Source organism: Seriola aureovittata, chromosome 8, assembly GCF_021018895.1.
Source record: "Seriola aureovittata isolate HTS-2021-v1 ecotype China chromosome 8, ASM2101889v1, whole genome shotgun sequence".
NCBI classification, from domain to species: Eukaryota; Metazoa; Chordata; class Actinopteri; order Carangiformes; family Carangidae; genus Seriola; species Seriola aureovittata.
Window position 1 is genome coordinate 22035574 of NC_079371.1, and position 20373 is coordinate 22055946.

Here is a 20373-nt window from a genome sequence, read left to right on the forward strand (position 1 = left end):
TCTGGTGAGGGCGGCGAGAGCCGTTCACAGTTTATCAGCTGACTTGTGTGAAAACAGCAACTGAACAAACAATGGTGTGTTTTTGTGAGACTGACAAAGGGAGCAAAAAAATAACCAAGCCACATGTTTTATCTCATATTTATTTCACCATGTGATTATAAATGCATCTGCGCTGTAACATCAGTGTAGCAGTCGAGGCCTGATTTAAAAGAAGTTTTCAAAACTCTTCAGGAGGTAGACTATCTAATCCAAACATTCAAAATTTAAACAGAAAGTAGTCTCAAATACAAATACATTAGTCTGGTTAATATTAGAGCGTGTAACGTGTTGATATCTTCAGTCTTTTTCAGTACATAACTCCACCCAGAGCAAACATTGTAACAGGAAACAACAGTCATCAGGTAGTAGCAGTACAAGTTAAACTCTTCCTTACAGAGCCTAAAGGGAAGGACGTTTTAATCTACTTCTCAATTAAAACCTACACAAATTTAAGCGAGAGTGTCCCAAGAGTGGAACAAACATATGGCTTTAATATTTTGCATATTTATAAAGAGGTCATCCCTGCCAGTGGCATGAAAATAGCACTTGTGTTTACTAGCCAGGAAATGATTAACAGTGTTAGCTGCCTGTAGTTAAACAGTGAAAAGCCACAGACTGAGGGTGTGTGTGTTCAGGCCTGTGGCTCTGGGGGATCCTGGAGGATTTTAGCTGCAGCGCTTTGGGAGAGAGGCGGAGGAGAAGGAGGATAAGGGGAAGGGGGAGGTGCTGCTGTCCTAAGCTGATCTGTGCAGGGGGCTGCAGAGCCGGCAAAAGGACAAAGTATGTGAGTAATGCTGCTGTCGTACAGAACAAACTCAGGATATACGGAGGATCGAGCTGAACAATACACACTGGCAGAGCAGTAATAAGACAAAGTTGGAGTTTTAGATAAATATATAAAATCAGAGTTAACAATTAATTTGATAAATATATTTACAAGTAGATAAATCAATAAATAGTTCTCAACAGGTAAAAGTGGTTAAACACACTAATTAGTGCAATTTAGAGTCCTGCAACACTGAGTTAAGTGGATTTTCTTGTGGGTTCATAATGGGTCACTTGTGTTTGTTTGACCACTTGCAAGAGCTTCGCATTAGGCTGACCACATCCTGTTTGTGCCACATCCTGTTTATTTTAAAACTTCTAAGAGAGTGTAATAAGATGCTGCAGCATGCACTAACCCGGGAGCTCTGGTAGAGAGCACAGCAGAGGCAAAGCTCATCCAGTTTGTAGCACATGCACTGATGTTGGGATCTTCACCTGGCAACAAAACAGACAGAAAATGACGCCAGTGATAAGTCCAGTGTGACTAACTGTAAACCGACAGATTAATTTATCATGAAGGCAGACTGGATAATTTGCCTCTCTCCTGCACTGAAGCTGCAGGCAATTCTTATATTACACACCAGAAATTAGATACTGAGAAACTGGAATATGAAAAACTCCTTGCACCTCTTAATCAAACAGTCAGAATGCAGCAGTAGGTCTGCAAGCTGCAGAAAAAAAAATCTGGGTCCTCTGCAGTGACTACACCTGTAGATTTTCAGCATAAAAATCCCCTTATGAGTTTTAAACAGGCAACAAACCCAGCAGCTCCTTTAAATATCTGTAATATCTGTTGATTCCTCCAGTTTTCTTAAATATCAGAAATAACACAGGGAGTATTGCCAGAACAGAGGTATGTTGACATGTGAAAAATTGTAAGTTTTATAACAATTTCTACCTTAAATTGTAGAAAATTAAAATTACCTTGCTAACTAATGCTGAACGCACAAGGAATAGTTAGAGATTTGTTTTGGCTCTTACAGTATTTGCTAGATGAGAAGATTGATATCACTCTCAGATCTGCTGGTCAATTATAAAGCTACTGCTAGCAGCTGATTAGCTTAGCTCAAAAGCCTAAAAGCGAACAAGTTGCAGTTCTATGGTTGATATTTATCAGTCTATTTCTTGTCCGGACACAGTGACTTCCTGAGGTCTCTATGGTTGCCTAGCAAACTCACAGTGACAATAAGACCACAGGCAGTCCATTACATCTCACCAAAACCACGACTGTTCATTGGGTTGTTTTTAACACAAATTAAACAAATCACACATAATATTTTGTAACCTTTGAACAGGCTAGCTGTTTGTGCTAAGCTAGCTAACCACCCGCTGACTGTAGCTTCATGATGTGGTCTTCATCCAAACTGGTGGCAAAAAAGTATTTCTAAAATTTCATAATATTCCTTTAACTGCTGAAAAGGTCACATAAAGTACCAAAGTGACATTGCCTGTTATTTGTCAGCTATTTTCTCATTTCTCTCAAAAATTCCCCAATTTTTTTGTAGACATTTTCATATTGCAGCAAGGTTTGCAGAAATATTCAGATCAAGTCTTTTATCAAGGCAGATTATCAAGCCCTTTCCAGAAAGGTGCACTTCCTTTGAAACATTTATACGGCTTTAAACTGCACTGCTCACTGCTCATGTATGCAGACTTAAGCTGGTATCTGGTGGCAGTTGATCAGGCGTTAATATTACAGTGTAACTTAATGCTTCGGGCGAGGAGGGTGAGGGCCTCGAAACACAACTGAAAAGGCTGACTATACACTGCATTAGTGTGTGCCTGGAAACTCTGTTAGAGAATTAATGCTGCATGTTCTGCTCCTCACATTAACCACCGCTGATATGTTTTTAATCTTGTCTCATTTATCAAACAACACCGACAGTGTGAGAAAAAACTTTTACCTATTTGCTCGAGAGCTCCTTCTTCATGCAGGACTTGAAAGAGATGAACTTCTCCTCCACTCGGACACCCTGTGTGTGTGTGTGTGTGTGTGTGTGTGTGTGTGTGTGTGTGTGTGTGTGTTTGTGTGACCGAGAGACAGCGAGAGAAAAAGAGAAATAGGGGAAAAACACCATGAGATCAGTTTCTTGTTGTCCCGCTAGGTGGCAGTATAATTTCACAAAAATCCCTAACCACAGACGCCGAGGTGAGATGTGTTTCACTAATAAAAAGTGGCAGGAGTGTAATTTAGACATGATGCCATGGAAGTGTTTAAGTGTACCATTACCTAAAGAAAAAAGAGACATAATAAGCGCTCACTTAAAGTTGTAATTAAACAGGAAAGATGGTGTTTGTGTTGATAATAGTTGCTTAAGTGGGTCTAATTGTGTAAAAGCATCCTGTTTTGTAAATAAACATGTATTTCTGAGCTCAGCATAAACCCATATTTGCCTGTTTGTCCTTCATCAGGTTAAATCTGACTTGACTTTGCATCCATGTGTCCATCACCGAGCTCTTTGTAACTCTACACAGATGACACATTAAGAAGTAGCTGACAGACAATGCTCAGATCTTTCACATACACCGCTGTGTAGTCCTGACACCGACGTGCTGCTCTCCTTCTTCACAGGCCTCCGAGCAGCTGCTCGAGTAGGCCGGGCGGGCACATCTCCTCTGTCACCTTCAGTGTCATAAAACAGAGATAAATGCCGTTTATATGACCTGTGCTGTCTCACCCTGTCGCCGCGGTGCAGCCGGTCCTTCATGATGCCAATGAACTCCTTGTGGCTGAGTTTCCCGTCGTGATCCTCGTCAAAGATCCTGAAGACGGTGTTGACCAAATGGTGGGTCAGATTGATGCCCGTAGCCACGTAGACAGCTCGGGTGAACTCCTCTGAATAAGACATTTAAAGTGATGAGACAAAATATTAGAAGACTTTTTTATGTCGCTGCATGCAGCCACATGACGAGCTTTACTCTTTGACATCAAGTAGCTCCTCTTTAAATGAGGGAACTACACCTACGCCAAAAACTGAGACCATTACATCCTGAACTGTATCCTAAACCTAAACTAAGACCAAAAGCAAAGGCCAAGTGCTCCACACACAGTTTTAGTTAGAACTGGGGAGGAGAGTCCACTCTGAGCTACAGGATCACAATATTATAACATCTAATACTACAACCACACCTGTTATTTACGGGAGGACAGTCTCAGACACCAAACCTTGTCCTGAGTCAATGACAGCTATTGGACTTCATCAAATATTAAAGGGGCACTCCATTGATCGGTGAAGGTCAAGGAGGTCAGTTTACTTGGAAGGAGTACTTACAGTAGTATCTTATAATGCTGTATAATGTCTAATGTGCACTGGAAGAAATGGTTTTCCTGGTGCAGAGTGAAAGAACTTGACTGGCCTCCACAGATCCCTGACCTCAACCATATCCAATACCTTCGGGATGAACTGCAACACCCTCTGCAAGCCAGGCTTTATCGTCCTACATCAGTGTCTTTCATTCACCTCACTAATGCTTTTGTGGCTGAATGGGAGCAAATCCCTGCAGCCAAGCGCCAAAATGTTGTGGAAACCCTTCCCTGAAGAGTGGAGGCCATAGTTACAGGCTGTTTGTAAAGTATGAATTTAATGTTCTATGTATTAGTAGTGTTCACAGGTGAATGAACATGTGTATGACACCACAAATTAATAGTAAATAAATTAAATTGATAAAAAAAGATTGTGGTTATTAGTTTATGAAATGTTTCCATTAGCAAATACAAATTTCTAACAGATTATAGTTGGAAAGCATGTTTTTATTCATCCTCTACAGTATGTCTGCACCACATTAAGAAGATTGGAAGTTTGATATTCACCAAACTGTATTTTTTTCAAGGTGAAATTAGCACCTTTATACCCTGAGAAAGTTAAAAACATTGTTGGTCCAGCCAGTCATCTCTGCGAGCTTGTGTTTCCCCCATGAGTGCAGCTGCTATTCTTAAAGATATCCATGAATTTAACTAACTTCATAACTAACTGCAAACAGAGACATGAGAAAAAAACAAAGTGTGGGTCTCATCATGAGGAGGAAAAATATCAAAACTCACTCAAAACCAAACTATCCCGTGACCCAAGTGTATGTGTTGTATCTGAGTCTGTACCTTGACCAATGGAGCGGTTGGCAAAGTTGTACATCTGCATGGCGATGGTAAAATCCTCCAGGTTGTTTAAGAACTGGAAGAAGGACCTGAACTCCTCAAAGGTGATCCCCTGCAAAGAGATAACAGCAATAGAACAACGTCTCTTTTCTCATGAAACTCAAACCTTGTGAAATGCAACATGAGAAATGAGAAAGAAAAAAGGTGCCTCATGAAGTAAAATGGCTACACGTGTCAACACTCAAGCGAAGAAAGTGCCACAATTCACACAATACATAATAATCTGCTTCCTTTCATCCTGCGGGGGAATCCTTTAGTGTGTGTGGGACCTTGAAGCCATCAGATAGATAACGCACCCAAACAGACAAAGTATACACCGCTGGATTTTCCCTGCGCAGTATGGACACGCTGAGCTGTCAGCAGCGGGGGGAGGATTGTAGCTTTTGGGAAGAGGTCAGGCCGTTTGCAAACTTTTCTAAAGCAGATTAACCTGATACTTGCATAAACAAAAACAAAAGTGATGAATCCCTAAACATCTCAGGCTTTGCTGATGACTCAAACACTGAGCCTATTGATGTCCACTCGACCGTCCCGCAGCTTCGAGCGCCTTCTCTTGCCGGGGGCCCCGCCGAACAGGCAACACACAGGGCCTAACAAATGGAGCAATGACTAATCTGTGACGCTTTGCTGTTTTAACACGGTGAGGGCCATAAAATATCTCTTAGCCTAATGATGAGTCCCACTTGATTATCAATGGAGATCTCGCAACAGGCTACTCGAGGTGGCTGAGGAGCTGCTGGCGTCTTTTCATGCAGGTCAGCATGCCAAGAGGAAAAACAAATTAAAGCTCAAATGAGGATGCTTCACTCAACAGCTAATTCACACAGTGGTATGGAAAGAAACAGAGGAGGAAGATAGTCCCATATTCAAACAGAACAAAAATAACTACAGACATTCTTTCTTCTAACAGCCACAAGGAGCCATGTGAAGACTTTTTTTGTCACGTAAGCTTTATGTTTGTAGAAAAATTAAGCTTCCTTGGAGGGTCTTGTCAGATGGCCGAATAGCTCTGGAAACCCCCTCCAACTCTGGAATTGCTGTTGTTCATTTAAACTGCACATTGCTGTGTGTTTTTTTAGTTCATGTCAGCGACGGATGACAAAGTTGGAATTTTAAATTCAAAACTTTGCTGTTTCAAAGTTTGATAAAAGCTAATTAATAACAAATAATTCCACATCTTAGGAAAAACACTTAACGCTAAATATGAAGCTATAGCTACAACATGCAGTTGGCTTAGCTTAGCACACAGACCGTGTCTGTACAGGCACCTATATCTCTACAGGGACACTGACTGTATCTGGCCAGACAGATAAACTGTTGTTTGTCAATTAGCTCCTACACATAACTCCCCTAAACCACACATTTTTATTTAAAACTTTATGTAAGTCAAACAAATAATAGAAACAGTGAGCCAGGCTAGCTGCTCTTCACAAGAACTATCAGAGGTAAAGATGAAGTCACATCACCAATGTATTAATGTCCAGTTTAACCTCGCGTGCATCCTACTTAAGGCTCCAGTTTTTGATGTTGTATTGGATGACATCATATTGTAAGGTGTTACTGTAACTCTGTCTACCCCTTGTACTTTATGATGAGGAATGAGAGCTGTCAGAGGGAACATGTGACGACAGAGTGAATCTGAAGGAGAAGCAGCGGACCTTTTCATCTGGCATGCTGTACCGCACGTTCTCCAAGTATCCGCTGACGTCGTCCACGTTGGTGTAGCGAAGGAGAATCCGAGCGAAGTCTTCCTCGCTGATGGTGGGCATGCCTTTGGAGTAGGAGAGGAACTCTATCTCAAGCACCTCTGTCTGCAGGTTGTCCATGAACCTGGAGGAGCGAGACGGACGGCAGCTGCTGACAGGAAACGCCACCACCAGGAACTCACACGCACAAAGGAACACTTAACAAAACTACCAAAGGTTTAGCTGTTGGAGGTTCAATGTGGTATGAAAATGATTAATGACAATATTACAGAGTGAGATAATAACTTTCTCCCGGACATCATGATTAATGGCAGAGCAGACAAAGGGTTTCCCAACTCACTTGTAAAAATCTTCAAACTTCAGTTCAGCTTTGCCTTTTTTCCCAAAGAAATGCACCAGCAGCGTCGTCTCTGTTTTTTCATCCACATGCTGTCAGGGGACCAAAGGTTAACTGTTATCACTCCTCATAGCTTTAAATATCCACCTCAGATGTGATATAATTTGTAAAAGCAACAACAATGCATCAAACCACAATGCACAACTGATTACTGTAACGATTAAGCCAAACTGTGTCTAAATTTTTGCTCAAAATCTCAGTTCCAGCAGCCAGGACAAGCTGTTCTGTCACATACAGGAGTATCATGGTAATGCCAGGTAAACATTAACAATGACATTTATTTAACCATGCTGAAACTTTTAGTAAAAGTGTTAGTTAATAGCCATACCCTGATGCAGCTATTGAATAATGACTCAGAGTTAATGGTTAATTTTCACTGTGCCTGAAACCAAACAGAGGGCCAGCATTTCTCATGTCTTCATACGGGCCATGCAACAGGTTTATTACACATGCTGCACTCCATGTTGCAGATGCTGCTTCTGTTGGAGGAAACATTAGTGGAGCTCTGAGTATTTACTCTTAGTAATAAGAGGTCAGATGCATAAACCAAGAACACGCTCCACTGCACTTTCTAGCACAGAACCTACAGGAATTTCTACAGAAACGAAAACAGTGAGGACAGCCAGATGGTACAGCAGGACCTGTTGTATAGTATTACTGTGTGTGATGTGAAGAAGCATCTTAATGACCGCTTCACTACCTCAGTGAGATCAGAAAACAGAACTTGACTCGTGCCACGTCTGAGAACATCCCACATGCCGCGGGCCTCCACATGCTGACTGTCTTTTTTAAGAACCTGTGGCCGCAGTTGAAGCACAGCTGTTAGAAGACAAAACACATCTGGCACATGTTAACTAGAGGAGGGGAAAGGAAAATGGACAGACAAGCACAAAGAGTGCACGCTGGGGCAGGAGAACAGAGACACACAGACTGGAGGGAGGATGAGGAGTCAGACATAAAGCAGTGGACAGACAGATGGGTGTGTATGCAATCCACAGAGACACGGGGACAGACAAACAATCTGACATCCATCCATACTCAAACAGGCAGAAACAGACCGGGGCTGACACCGGTGTATCTGAGAGGCCCATCAGCCCTGACATGAGCCTGCTCTGCAGCGAAGCATGCAGCCTCTTGGCAGGACACCGAGCCAACACAGCTAACACATGTCCAAAGCATGCAGGGCGTAAGACCTGGAGGGTGATTCATGCCAGGTTAACTATGTAACTGAACCCAGCCAATACATCATCAGTTGATACTAAGCTGCAAGGTAAATGCAGGTTATCAGACACCTGCCATAAACAGTACTGTTGTGAAATAGGTTCACATTTTGATTTGATGTTGTACACTTTCTTTTTTTTTTTTGCTTTGTTTTTGCTGCTTGATGCTGTCTGGAACAAAGAAGACACTCTGTGCTATTTTTCTCAATGAGGTCACGCTCCTGCTCTCGGATTAACCAATCATTATTATTATTACAGTTTACACTGCTCCCTTCACTCGCTCAGCTGCTGTGGCACTAATATAACGAAAGCTACACTGAAGCACAGCAGTCAACAACAATTTGCTTGTAATTGGTGTCATGTGCAATTAAAAGATCACAGAAAATCTGTCTTCCAAGTAGTTAGGAAAAAAAAACTAAGATTTCTCACTCCCAGTTATTAACCAACCCATGTTGGTGTCTCTCTCTCTCTCTCTCTCTCTTTCTTTCTCTCTCTCTCATTCTGCTTTATCAACCTATCATTTCTTCAGTCTCAAGTCTCGACATCACCTCACTGAAACGCACACAACCAACCAGCAACAGCCAGCCGCTGTCGACACGTGTCCTTAAGTACTGCTTGCTTCATTTCATAATATTTATTTATCTTATTCAGTTTTTTCGGCGTCTAATGCCTGAGGGTGAGTGTGAGACAGCTGATAAAACAGCTTTTCCTCTGCGCCTCGTCGCTTTTCACCAGAGAGGGAGATTTATGACATGATCCCACAGCTAATTACAGAACAACTCTTTAATGCACCGCGCTGGTCCCATCTCATCCCATGAAAAGGTCCTGATACACTTGTGAGCAGAATGTGCCGGGGAAAGCCCAACCGCAGCACTGAAGACATGCCTGTTATGTGTTTTTTGAAAAGGTTTGACTTTTGAACTTTTTTGCTGGAAAGATACCTACAGTAAGGCACGAGGAATCAAAACAAAAAAGACACACCTAAAGGTAAAGTCTTCAAACAGCACTCTGAAAGGATGGGTCTGTCCCTGTGTTAGCTGTAGGCTCCTCTCTGTGTGTGCTGAGTGCTTTTCACAGCGCTGCTTCTCCTCTCTGTCTGCCATCTTCATGGTCAAACCCATCTCAAAAGGTAACCTGAGCCCAAATACCACTCCTCAAGAAACTGTAAAAATAAAACATGGGGGTCCGGGTGAAAACGTTGTCAGTCTTCAGGTAAGAGCTTTTTGAAGTGGAATCTCTCTCCCAACGCTGACAAAAGGCAAGTACATAAATCATCTATGCTGCACCCCCTCCACTACCACACACACACGCACAAACACGCACACAAACACACACACACACACACACACACATGCACACAAACACACACGCACACACACACACACAAACACGCACACAAACACACACGCACACGTATATACATATATATACACACACACACATATATATATATATATATGTCAGATAATGCTGAAGTACAGCGATGTATTTCATTTTCAGTGAATGTGAGTGAGGCTATCTGGTGTTAACAGAGACAAATACGGGTGGTGTGTCAGTTGTGTTTTCTATGCTAACTCACTATGCAAAAACATTTTCGGGTTAGGGAGACTGTATGCCAAAAACACATGCAACAAGCAGAACATTTTCCTTCAGGGAAAAAGAACAATACGCACATTGTGTGGCTGGGATTTGCGATGACCGTAAAGCTGCAGGATCTGAAATGCAAAAGAGAGAAGGTGCATGCATGACAGGAGGTTCATTCATAATTCACCAACAGGAAGATGGTGGGAAATTAGTTTGTAAGCTATCAATTGATTTTTTCGTCAAGTTTATTTGATGAAACTTTACCAGTCAACCAAGATTAGTCCGTCTTTTCTTCAGCTTTATGAATGCACCCAGAGTCTTCACCCTCAGCTGTGTTTTTGCAAAGCATCATTATATTTCCAAATCTAGAGTACCCATTCTAATGATCTTTTTGATGCTTATACGGGCGTCAGATTAATTCAAGACTGTCCAAAGATGCTAACGTTTGTCCCAGCAGAGTAAGCTCCTCCATGTTGTGTTTGTGTGATAAGACCTCAAAGAGTAGCTCTTATCGTTCTACTCAGCTCTGCCTGTTTACATCCACCTGCATGCGGCATAAGACAGCCTTAAAGAGATGAAAGCCTCAGGCATGTTTTACCCTGTATGACCACATTCACCTATGTGCAGCCTGTGTTCTCTCTAGGAAAACTGCAAGTGTTGCAAGCAAAAACCTACCATGTTGTATGGATGAAGCTGTGAACACAACACTGACTATCATCACCTTATTAGGCCGATATAGCAAGCGATATCTAATGTACACATCAAGCAGACTTGGAGCCACGTCAGCATTCACCTGAAGTCACGTTTCTGTTCAACTGATGTCCAGTATTCACTCTCTTTTGGCTCTGCTTTGGTCTCCAGCGACTACTGAGGGAAATATCTGGCTCTTTAGCTGCTAATTGCTCCATTGTGTTCACCAGCTAGTTGCCAACATCGCCTGTCCGCCGCTTGGAGCTCGGCAGGTACTGTTCACTGGGTTTATCACAGCTTTTCTGCTGGAAAATGGGACCGATAGGAGCTTTGAGACTGAACCAAAACTGTGAAATTGCAAATGGCAAAAAAACAACAAAAAAAACAATGAGCTAAGAGATGCTTAAGTGTTTCATAGAGTTGAGGGGTCTGGTCAAAATTCTCTGTCAGTTCATAACCATGATTAGTTCAGCTTTAGACCTACATTCATTGATTTTTTTGGCCACTCTGTGGCAGCAGAATGTTATAATGTTGTTGCAGGTGAGAAAAACAGCTACTGACATTAGTATTTATTTGGAGTCAGGGAATCTTGTGAATTTAAGTAAAATATTTGCTGTTCTTTTCGCCTTGTTTTGGTCTCTAAATGTTTGACTATGAGAGCCTTTTTTGCTGAACCAGTTGCTGAGAGAGATGAGGTTGAGGAAAAAAACACTGCTGTCCTGAAAACCAAAACAATCAGCTGAAAGATGCTAAAAAGCTCCGTGAAGCTGAGAGGAACTGCGAAGTTCGATGATAACTACCAGTTGTGTCACTATGACCGATTCCTTTAACATTACACATAATTGGTCCATTGTAAATACAAATATACATAAATATACTTTTATAGTTTTGGTAATAGTTTAGTAAAACTCCTGAAATACCTGATGGTCCAGTCTTTCGTCTTCAGTAACTTCTTTTCGATCTTTTTTCTTGCGGAAAATTTCTTCCAGCTGGAGAGAAGATGACACGTTCTTATGCAGACTGTGACATAAATGATCAACTGCATTTTGTTATATCCAATTATCAAGATGTGGTTCGTACCACCAAGAACTCCCTTTTGTCCACCATTTCATTCCCATCTGCATCAAACATGTTGAAAGCAATCCTGAAGCCTGCTTGGGGCTCTGAAATCAAACAAAAATGAATTACATTGGACAGTCACCTTTTAATCTCTGAATAATTTCCAAGGCAATTATATATAAGTAAATTCAAATATATACTTACTTGTTAAAATGCAGAGCAGGAAGAGGTACTCTGTGTAACTAATGACACCTGGGAAAAAGAGAAAAATTAGTCAAGCTGAGAAACAAAAACCAAATGTACCCTTTTCCGCACAAGACAGCATCAAATTGCATTAACAACGAGGTGTTTACAGATGTTCAAAGTCATGAAGCCGAGATGAATAAGCCACCCAAAGAAACAGTGCACGCCTTCAGACAAGAGTAATCTTCTCGCGCTCACTGATAACATCTTAAAAGGTGCCTTTTACTTCATGCTTGGTGTTCCTCTCACACAAACACGAGCTTTACAACTGAGCTGACCGATCTGGACACAAACCCAAACAAATTTTAAGCCTACGGCTTCTGATCGTGTTTGGGTAACAAGGTGTAATACATTCTCAAGTGATCTGTCACTGATTGAGAATGGCCGATTCAGGTTTTGTGTCGGGCCCTTCAGCTCCCTTTGTTGTGTGACACGGAGAAGGGAAGAGTAAGTGTCAGGAGACATCTCCGCCGACTCAGGAGGCTTCTCCCCTCTGACTCTGAAAGCATTCCCAAGCTTTTGTTTGCTTGGGAAGATAGAGAATCGAGCTCAGATAGTTCTGGGTGACTGCTCTGGGTGTTATGGGAAAAGAACTCAGGGAATACAGGGTTTGCTGCAGGGAGATATTTTCAGAGAGAGGAACACTAAAGGGAAAAAAACAAAAAAACTGGCAAACAAAGATGGAGTTTTTACTCTGTCTTACATTTCCTCTAGAGGAGGAAACTATGCTGCTAATAGGATGATGTAAAAACCTCTGAAACACATACAAACTGGGGTGTGAAGAGAGAATTAGTGATGCATGCCATTAGACAAAGTTCATATAAAAATTCCCCACGACAAAGTGCTCCGTTCTCTCGCCCCAGCTCTCAATGTTTGGCAGGTACGGTCTTATAATGACAACAGATCTCTAGCTTCAAAGCCTTTAAAGCTTAAATGGGTTGAGGAGAGGAAAAAAAAACTTTTAAGATTCCAGCCATGTCTCTCCAATACCACACACCTTCACTCCTGGAGGGAGCCCCCCTCCTCCCTGCAGCTCAGCCTCTGAGCTCAAGTAGATGTTGTTAGACAATACAAAGAATTCCACAGAAACACTTCATACAGAGTGGCAGTCCCGGAGATGTAATCCAATGCCATTCTTAGGCTTCATAATGTCCATGGTGATCAGGGGGGTGGCCAGTGGGACATGTCTCAACATAGCTGGGTTCAAACAGCTCCCTCATTCTCTAAAGCAACGCTTTGTTCACAGATCAATCCAGTCCTTTTTTCCCTGACAAAGCCACAACGTTTAACAGCAGGATTAAAAGCCCCAAATCCCAGCATTGGCACTTAGCTAAAGCAACAGGGTAGAGAGCAGAACAGTGAGATCTGATGCTCCACTGGCTCGTCTGACCTACTGAGCGGGAGTGTGCAGGCCAGGTGGGAAAATTAAAAAAGAGTTTCAGTCACAATGATGACTTCATTTTCTTCACACAACGTTACTAAGAACTGAAGAGAGCATAAGTTTCACAAACCGCATTTAGTTGAATCAGATTCTGTTTTCAAAAACACCCATGAAGACTCCATATGTGCCGAGTGCAGTGCTCAAATACGGTGCCATTTGTTTACAAGCTTGAGGAATCTGTGCAATGAATATCACTTAACATAATAACAGATTGGGAAGTCCTGAAGCCAAGTCCTACTGCTTCCCTCCCAAAGCTGTCAGCATTTGTTGAGCAATAGCACCCAAAATGTTTAGGGCTACAACTAATAATAATTCTATTAAATGTATTAATCATTTTGTTTATCAAATGTCAAATAACAGCCTGTCACAATTTACCAGAGCCCCAAGGAGGCATCTTTGAATTGCTCGTTTTGTCCAACCACCAGTCCAAAACCCAAACACATTCACTTAACCACCGTATATGAGCTGCACAACCTCACAAATGGGCAACTGGAACCAGAGAATATTTGGTATTTTTGCTTGAAAAATTATGAATAAAGATTAATTGAATACCATGATCTGAAATGTTTGCTAAGTTTTTACTGTGTGCAGTATAATGCACATAAGTAAAAAAGGAGCAAAAAAAACCTAGTGTCATCATCAGTAGAAAACCTTTTTACCTTCCCTATCTAACGTCTGATGGAGGTTTGTGATGCAAATGAAGCTAAAATTTCACTCAAGTCTAATCAGTGGCATTTTAGAGTCTTCAATTAATTCATTCCAGTTAATTGCTACTGTCACAAAGAGTTGTTTAACAGCTGAGCTAGACGTGCTAAAATGTGATGGTTGTCTAGGAATAATTCATGATTTATGTGCGTAGGTTTAAAAGGAGCTTTTTTTCCTAGGATATTATGAAATTATACAGTTCTTTCCAGGAAACTTCACAGTTATTTAATTTTTATTAGACAAGGGAGGAACTTTATGTATATTATCAATGGACCAGGCCCTCCTGCAAAGGTTACCTGAGAATAAATCTACAACATGTTACCGGACTGATGGAGAGATAAGATAGCATTTACAGCACACACTTTCTGCTCTAGATTATGTGAGGCTGACATGCACAACAGAGCACACTCTGAAAAAGACATGGGAGGCCTTAATATGACAGCTTAAAAAAATAGAAGCACAAAGGGGAATTATTCAGTAACATTCAAGGATTTATGAGTACAGCTCTAATACAGCAGGTAGGTTCCTTTACCTCGTTCACGAAGATTCCTGAACAAATTAGATGATCCTTTCCAAACAGGCGGGGTATCAGCCATCATCTTCTCTAATTCCTGAGAGAGCACAGGAAAATCCCACACCACTCATTCATTTCTAATTCCTGGGTATTTACAACATCTAACACAATGTTTGTTGGCATTACAGGCATTACAGTAATTGTAGACGTAAAGCAGAGATTCTCCTCAAGATCAAAAAAAGTCAAAAAGTGACAGACTGAGGATTTATTTAGCTCGAGCTTCCTCTTCAATGGATAAATATATTAATAGGATTTGTGAACAACAGATCAACGCACCTTTTTTGTAAGTGACCTCCATGCTCTTTTACCTAAAAAAAACATAAGATTACCAGTTAGCAGCTCTTCTGTCTGTGGGGTTTTACATTTTAATGCTGAGTACTACATGCATATATTCCAGGATACAGAACTGGGAAACAAAAGTGAAAACAGGTGTTTATGTGGAAAGCAAAATAAGCTTCATATCTCCATGGACACATTCCAATGATCAATAAAGCAGAAGATAAGATGGATGTGTCGTAAAAAAACACCAGGCTGGGGAATCACGTCAATAACAGTGATAATAACCCTTCACTGACACATTTTAAAGCCTGCGTATAAAGCTGGGATTATGATTTCCATGTGACAGCTCGCTCTCCACCGAAGTTGAGCAAACGGGGATATTGTCCTCAGTGCAGGCATGTATTTGATGCTTTCAATTAATGTTTCATAACCTGCAATTCTTGTGGATCTCATATGAATAATTTAAACGACAGCACTTTAGGTTTTGACTCAAATGACTCACTGCTACGTGGCCATAACTGCACCAACCTCTGTTCCATGTGTCGTCTCTGAAATTAAATCATCACTGATGCATAATGTTCACATCCAAGGTCATCCCAAACATCCACAGGAATGACAAAACTCTTCTCTTTACAGCCACAATATAACCATAAAACACCTTGATTACCATTTTGCAACACATTAGCCATTAGCAACCAGAGGATGATGATGTCAAAGGGTTTGTTGCTCCATTAGTGCCCCGTGTTTCACTTCCTCATTATATGTATGGCCAGTGAAACCCTGTTCAAACATTACAGCTGAGCCACACACCAAATCATAATCAATCACAGTAATCAGAATACTTTATCATTACATTTATGACATCCATGTTCAGTTGTTTGGTCTCTCTGGGTCTCTGCGAGTTTGTTGCCATATAAATGAGCCATAAAAGTGGGGTTGCTGGTAAAGATGTCTATCTTTATGCAGGTGTTATGACTGAAGCACTTCAAGCCGCAACTTATTGTCTGATGACACTTCCCAGGCCCTCAGCAACAAGTCCTCTTCCAGCAAACAACAGTGAGGTTTTTTTTTTAGATCTCGAGTAATGGGAGGATGAAGGAGCAGGGATTTATCTGATGACTTGACGGAAATGTAATTAAGCAAATGGCTGCTGACAAATATAGCTGATTTCTCCACACAGCTGCAAAGATTATCCAGGCTGAGATGCATCTGCAGTGCAGCACCCGCTTACAGTGCAGGAAGAATAAAGAAAGGTACATCTGCTGCTATGAGAGGGGAATTAATAAGTTGATTCATTGACTTGCAGATGTATAGAAAATGAATTGCACAGTATTTTTGATAATCAATTAGCCTAATTGTTTCTGTCATCTTTTAAGCAAATATATGTGTAATAATAAACTAAACATCTTTGTTGGTTGGTTCGGGAGTTTTCGTCATTTTAAAACCACATTCTCTATATTCTCTACAGACTCTATATTCTGCATCTGAAACAGATTGAATTGGCTTGTTTCCATAAAAGAAACATTTCAAGGAACCCAAGAACTTTCACAGGAACTTCACCTGTGCTTCAACTGGAGGAACCAAGGTCTGCATAGTTCTTCCATAATTCCTGACCTTAAAGAAGTCTGTCCTCTGTGAACTTTCTGACTTTCTGATGGCCCAGGAACTACTGGGAAAGAGTGTGAAGTCTTTAATGTTGCTCACTGGTCGAACTCAAAGTCCAGGATTCTGCAGCTTTTGCACAGAATTAATTCACGTGGTCAGCAAGCACTTCTAGTCCCACTACAATTAATATTACGATGAATGTTGCTTGTGATTTTTATTGATGCTAAAAACAAAGTTACATTGTCAACTACTCTGATGATAAAGAGATCAGGCGAGTGAAAGAGAGAAACAAAACTTAATTTGATTTGATTTAATGCAGTCGTGTACTAAAGAGAACTTTATGTCAAATAACGGCAACAATTTTTATCTTTTAAATTTGTCTAATGTTGACAGTTACGATGGAAACACAAGCACAGATAGACTTTGGCGGATAGAGATTTTGGTTCCTAGATTCATCCCTGAATTTTGTTCCCATGGCCGCTTAGTTCCTGGAACTACTTGCTCAAAAAGAAGTAAATGTTTAACATCAATAGAGCTAATTAACACTTTAATGATCAATTAATATGGTGACTATTTTCTCAGTTAACAGATAGATCATTTGTTCTATAAAATGATTTAAAAGAATAGCCATCATAAGTTTCCAGAGCTCATGGTGAGGGTTTCCAGTTCAATAATCCAAAACCAACAAACAATGATAAAAGAGAGAAAATGAGCCAATTATAGATACAGACAGATATTCACATTTACTCCTCTGAGCGCTTTACAAACCTCTCTTGTGTCTGAATGTTTAGTGCTGAGTAAAAGAAGCTCACTCACTCTTTGGTTCATTCAGAGTGACGGATTCGATGAAGTTGAGTGGAGTCATGTAGAGCTGGCCCTCGTACTCCACTGAACCAAACAGGCGAAACCTGTTTTCATAGGATGACATGTACACATCTCCATCATCCAGACCATAGGTCCTGGCCTGTGAACACACACACACACACACACACACACACACACACACGCACACGCACACACACAATCATGAAATATTGCGCATCATATCAACAGTGATAATACTGTCTGAAAGATGCTTTTTATGAAATCCACAGAAGCTCTTCTTGTCATGAAAAGCCTCGCTCACATGGAACAACAAAGAGGCCCATGCTTTAATTCAGTAATGGGGCGCATGTTATGTCAGCTCTATTTTTCATCCCTGTGCACCAGATAATGTCCCTACAACTGTTCAGACGCAGCCAGATCAGAAGGCTGGATTGGTGAAGACAGAGTGGATCTCTCTGTCAGGTGGCACAGTGCCAGGTCCGCTGGGCACAGAGCAAACACCCAGGGAATGTGTGCCCCCCTCTGCTAACCATTAAACCCCCTCTAACCACCCCCACCTCTCATCAAATGTCAGCCCCTCCACCAAGCCCCAGTGTCCAGTTTCATGTGTCCCTGAATTCCTGCTGCCTGTGGACACCAGTCAGCTTTACCTCCTTCCTACCTGCACATATCAAACAATCTCCTGTGCAAGCCAGATCTGATTTACATGTTTGTTTACATCTCCTGTGATCCGTGAAAATCATTTCAACTTTGTCAACACATGTCTGAGCGAGAGACTGAGAAGTGCTGGTATGCAGGCTAATAGGGCCAGATACACATTGCACAAGGGGCAGACAACATAAGTTGAAGGTCTGACATGTAAATAATTACAACAGTGCTGCGAAAACTTGGGTAAAGCTAATAATTACTGCTGGAATTATTAGTAAATTCAATGATTGATATATGATGACAGTGATGGAGGGGCCATAAACTGAAACACATTGGTCTCTTAATAAAGTTGTGGCTTGAGTTTTGACACTTCGTTTCTATTTACCATTTTCCTGCACCTCTGAAGTAGGTGACACTGTGCCAGAAATGCCCACTTTGTGAGTAATAGATTAATCGACTTCATCATTTATGCTCTAAATAGATACAATTCCTACCAGCTTAAGCTTCTCAACTGTGAGGATTTACTGCTTTTATGTTTTGTATGACTTTAAAGAGAATATCTTTGGGTTTGTGTCGGCTATATGAAGACACCAAATTGTAATAAGCGGTGATGGATGACAAAGAAGACTTAATCAGTTATTTTAATAAATAATCAATGGATTAATCAACATGAAAATAATCATTAGTTCTGGTCCTACCTATGAGAATTAATTGGAAATTGTTATTTGTATCTGTTCTCTCCACCTCTGTAGTTTCATGGAGTGGTCAAAATAATAAGAACAACTTAAATCCAAAAACAACACAACAAAGTTTAAGTATGACCTCAGAAACAATCATAATTTCTTCGATAGTATCAACGTTTACACTGAAAGCTTCTCAGAGGTAGCCTGTAGTTCATTGTTGGGCTTTTGTATGAGCCACATAATATAGTCAGGTTTTCCATTATTTCTTGTCCATCCTTAAATAATATAAATATTGAACAATGAATATGAGTAATAGGTCTAGTTTGTCTTAAATTCACTAAGGTTGAGTGTTAATTATGCGACAAAAGCAGACAAAACGTTTAATTATGGCAGCCATCAGGTCACGTGAGCTCAGACGCCTTTGACCATTTTGCCATTTCAGCACCAAAGGTCGCGGATAGCTCCTGATGGTGACGACACATTATCACCGGTATTATTGTATTTCACGTGCACGTAATGATGTGAGACGAGCTAATTAGTGGACATGCAGATGCTCTGGCCATTACTGCCATGTTCTCATAGAAACTGAAACTGAGATTGAATTGACTTTTTCGGTCGGACTGTATGTGAGCTGAATGTTTACACTAAAGCCCCGCTGCTTCATAAATGCCCCACTGTACCTTATCGGTGGCAGAAACTGACGGCAACGCCAGATGCAAGAGCCGAGCCTCGACATGGCTCTTCAGTCCGGAGCGCCTACCGACAAACGAGCAGCAGTAATAAACAGCACCGGCCGCGGCGGTGACACACGCTCCAGCTGCAACGACTTTCAGCGCTTTGGCCGCTGGAGGAGACGTTTGTTGTCCCCGTGTCCCTGTTCTGGAGCTGTTAGTGAGTGAAGGGATGAGCCTGCGCAGGGCAGCCATGGCTGTTTACACTGAGGTGTCGTAACCGGTAACACACAGAGCAGAGTAGAGCAGAGCAGCGCGAGCCGCCTGCTGCTCCAAGCTCGCGAGAAATGCCGTGGGTATTTCAAGTCGCCCTGTAATTAAAGGGCGTCAAATTCGTGCGAGTGAAGTAAATGTTGAAATATTTGGAATAAAGATGAAAATTGACATTAAATTATTTCTCATCACTCGTGGGTTGATTTAAAGTGTCATATGTTTCATACTAGCGGGTTTGATTTGAATTTTAAGTGATGTCAGAGCTCAGTTTAAGCCCCCAGCCCACTATCAACTCTCCCTCTCTGTGTCTCTCTTATTTTATGCCTTTGGGAGAAGGAAAAAAAATCCCTGCCAGGGCACGTCTGAACTGTGACAGCCCCGCCCATTACTAGTCCTGTGGTTTTGCACCTGCCTCACCACCCCTGCCACTTTGAGCGCAAAACCTCCAGGAGCTCCTTTACCTGCACTGCCGCGTCTATTCAGCACTGAATCCCTCTCTGCTGTGTCTCTTCCACGGCTCCGCTCAGGCAGCACCATCCGCTGTGAACAGGTATGCAACATGAGGGCTTTCTGAAGAGCAACTGCAGCCCACCTCCAACTGATGAAGACGCTGTGATAAAGGCAGATAAAAGAGGAAATCGGTGCAGAAAGCAGCGAAGATCTGGTGACTGTTTCATGTCAGGGAAGAGAAATCCGTGCGTCCGCGTGTCCTTGCACCACGGGGACATGTGCTAAGTAACGGAGGAGGTGGAC

At 41.6% G+C, this 20373-nt stretch overlaps 1 protein-coding gene across 3 annotated transcripts; it reads right to left on the minus strand.

The window, feature by feature from the left end:
- Nucleotides 1-122: 122 nt before the first annotated feature.
- Nucleotides 123-20220, minus strand: micu3b (mitochondrial calcium uptake family, member 3b). 3 transcript variants are annotated; one of them, XM_056383268.1, is made up of 15 exons: nucleotides 20082-20220; nucleotides 17337-17484; nucleotides 14913-14944; nucleotides 14595-14673; nucleotides 11878-11925; nucleotides 11695-11777; nucleotides 11535-11603; nucleotides 10014-10055; nucleotides 7821-7916; nucleotides 7064-7152; nucleotides 6676-6847; nucleotides 4961-5069; nucleotides 3543-3700; nucleotides 2769-2837; nucleotides 123-1299 (listed from the first exon to the last, which is right to left on the minus strand). In XM_056383268.1, exons 2-14 carry the CDS (start codon nucleotides 17446-17448, stop codon nucleotides 2769-2771), a joined length of 1158 nt encoding a protein of 385 aa, XP_056239243.1. In that variant the 5' UTR covers nucleotides 17449-17484; nucleotides 20082-20220; the 3' UTR covers nucleotides 123-1299. The 3 variants fall into 3 exon arrangements, with proteins under 3 accessions (XP_056239243.1, XP_056239241.1, XP_056239242.1); XM_056383266.1 differs by lacking the exon at nucleotides 20082-20220 and adding an exon at nucleotides 19357-19803; XM_056383267.1 differs by lacking the exons at nucleotides 7821-7916; nucleotides 20082-20220 and adding an exon at nucleotides 19357-19799.
- Between the last annotated feature and the right edge of the window lie 153 nt (nucleotides 20221-20373).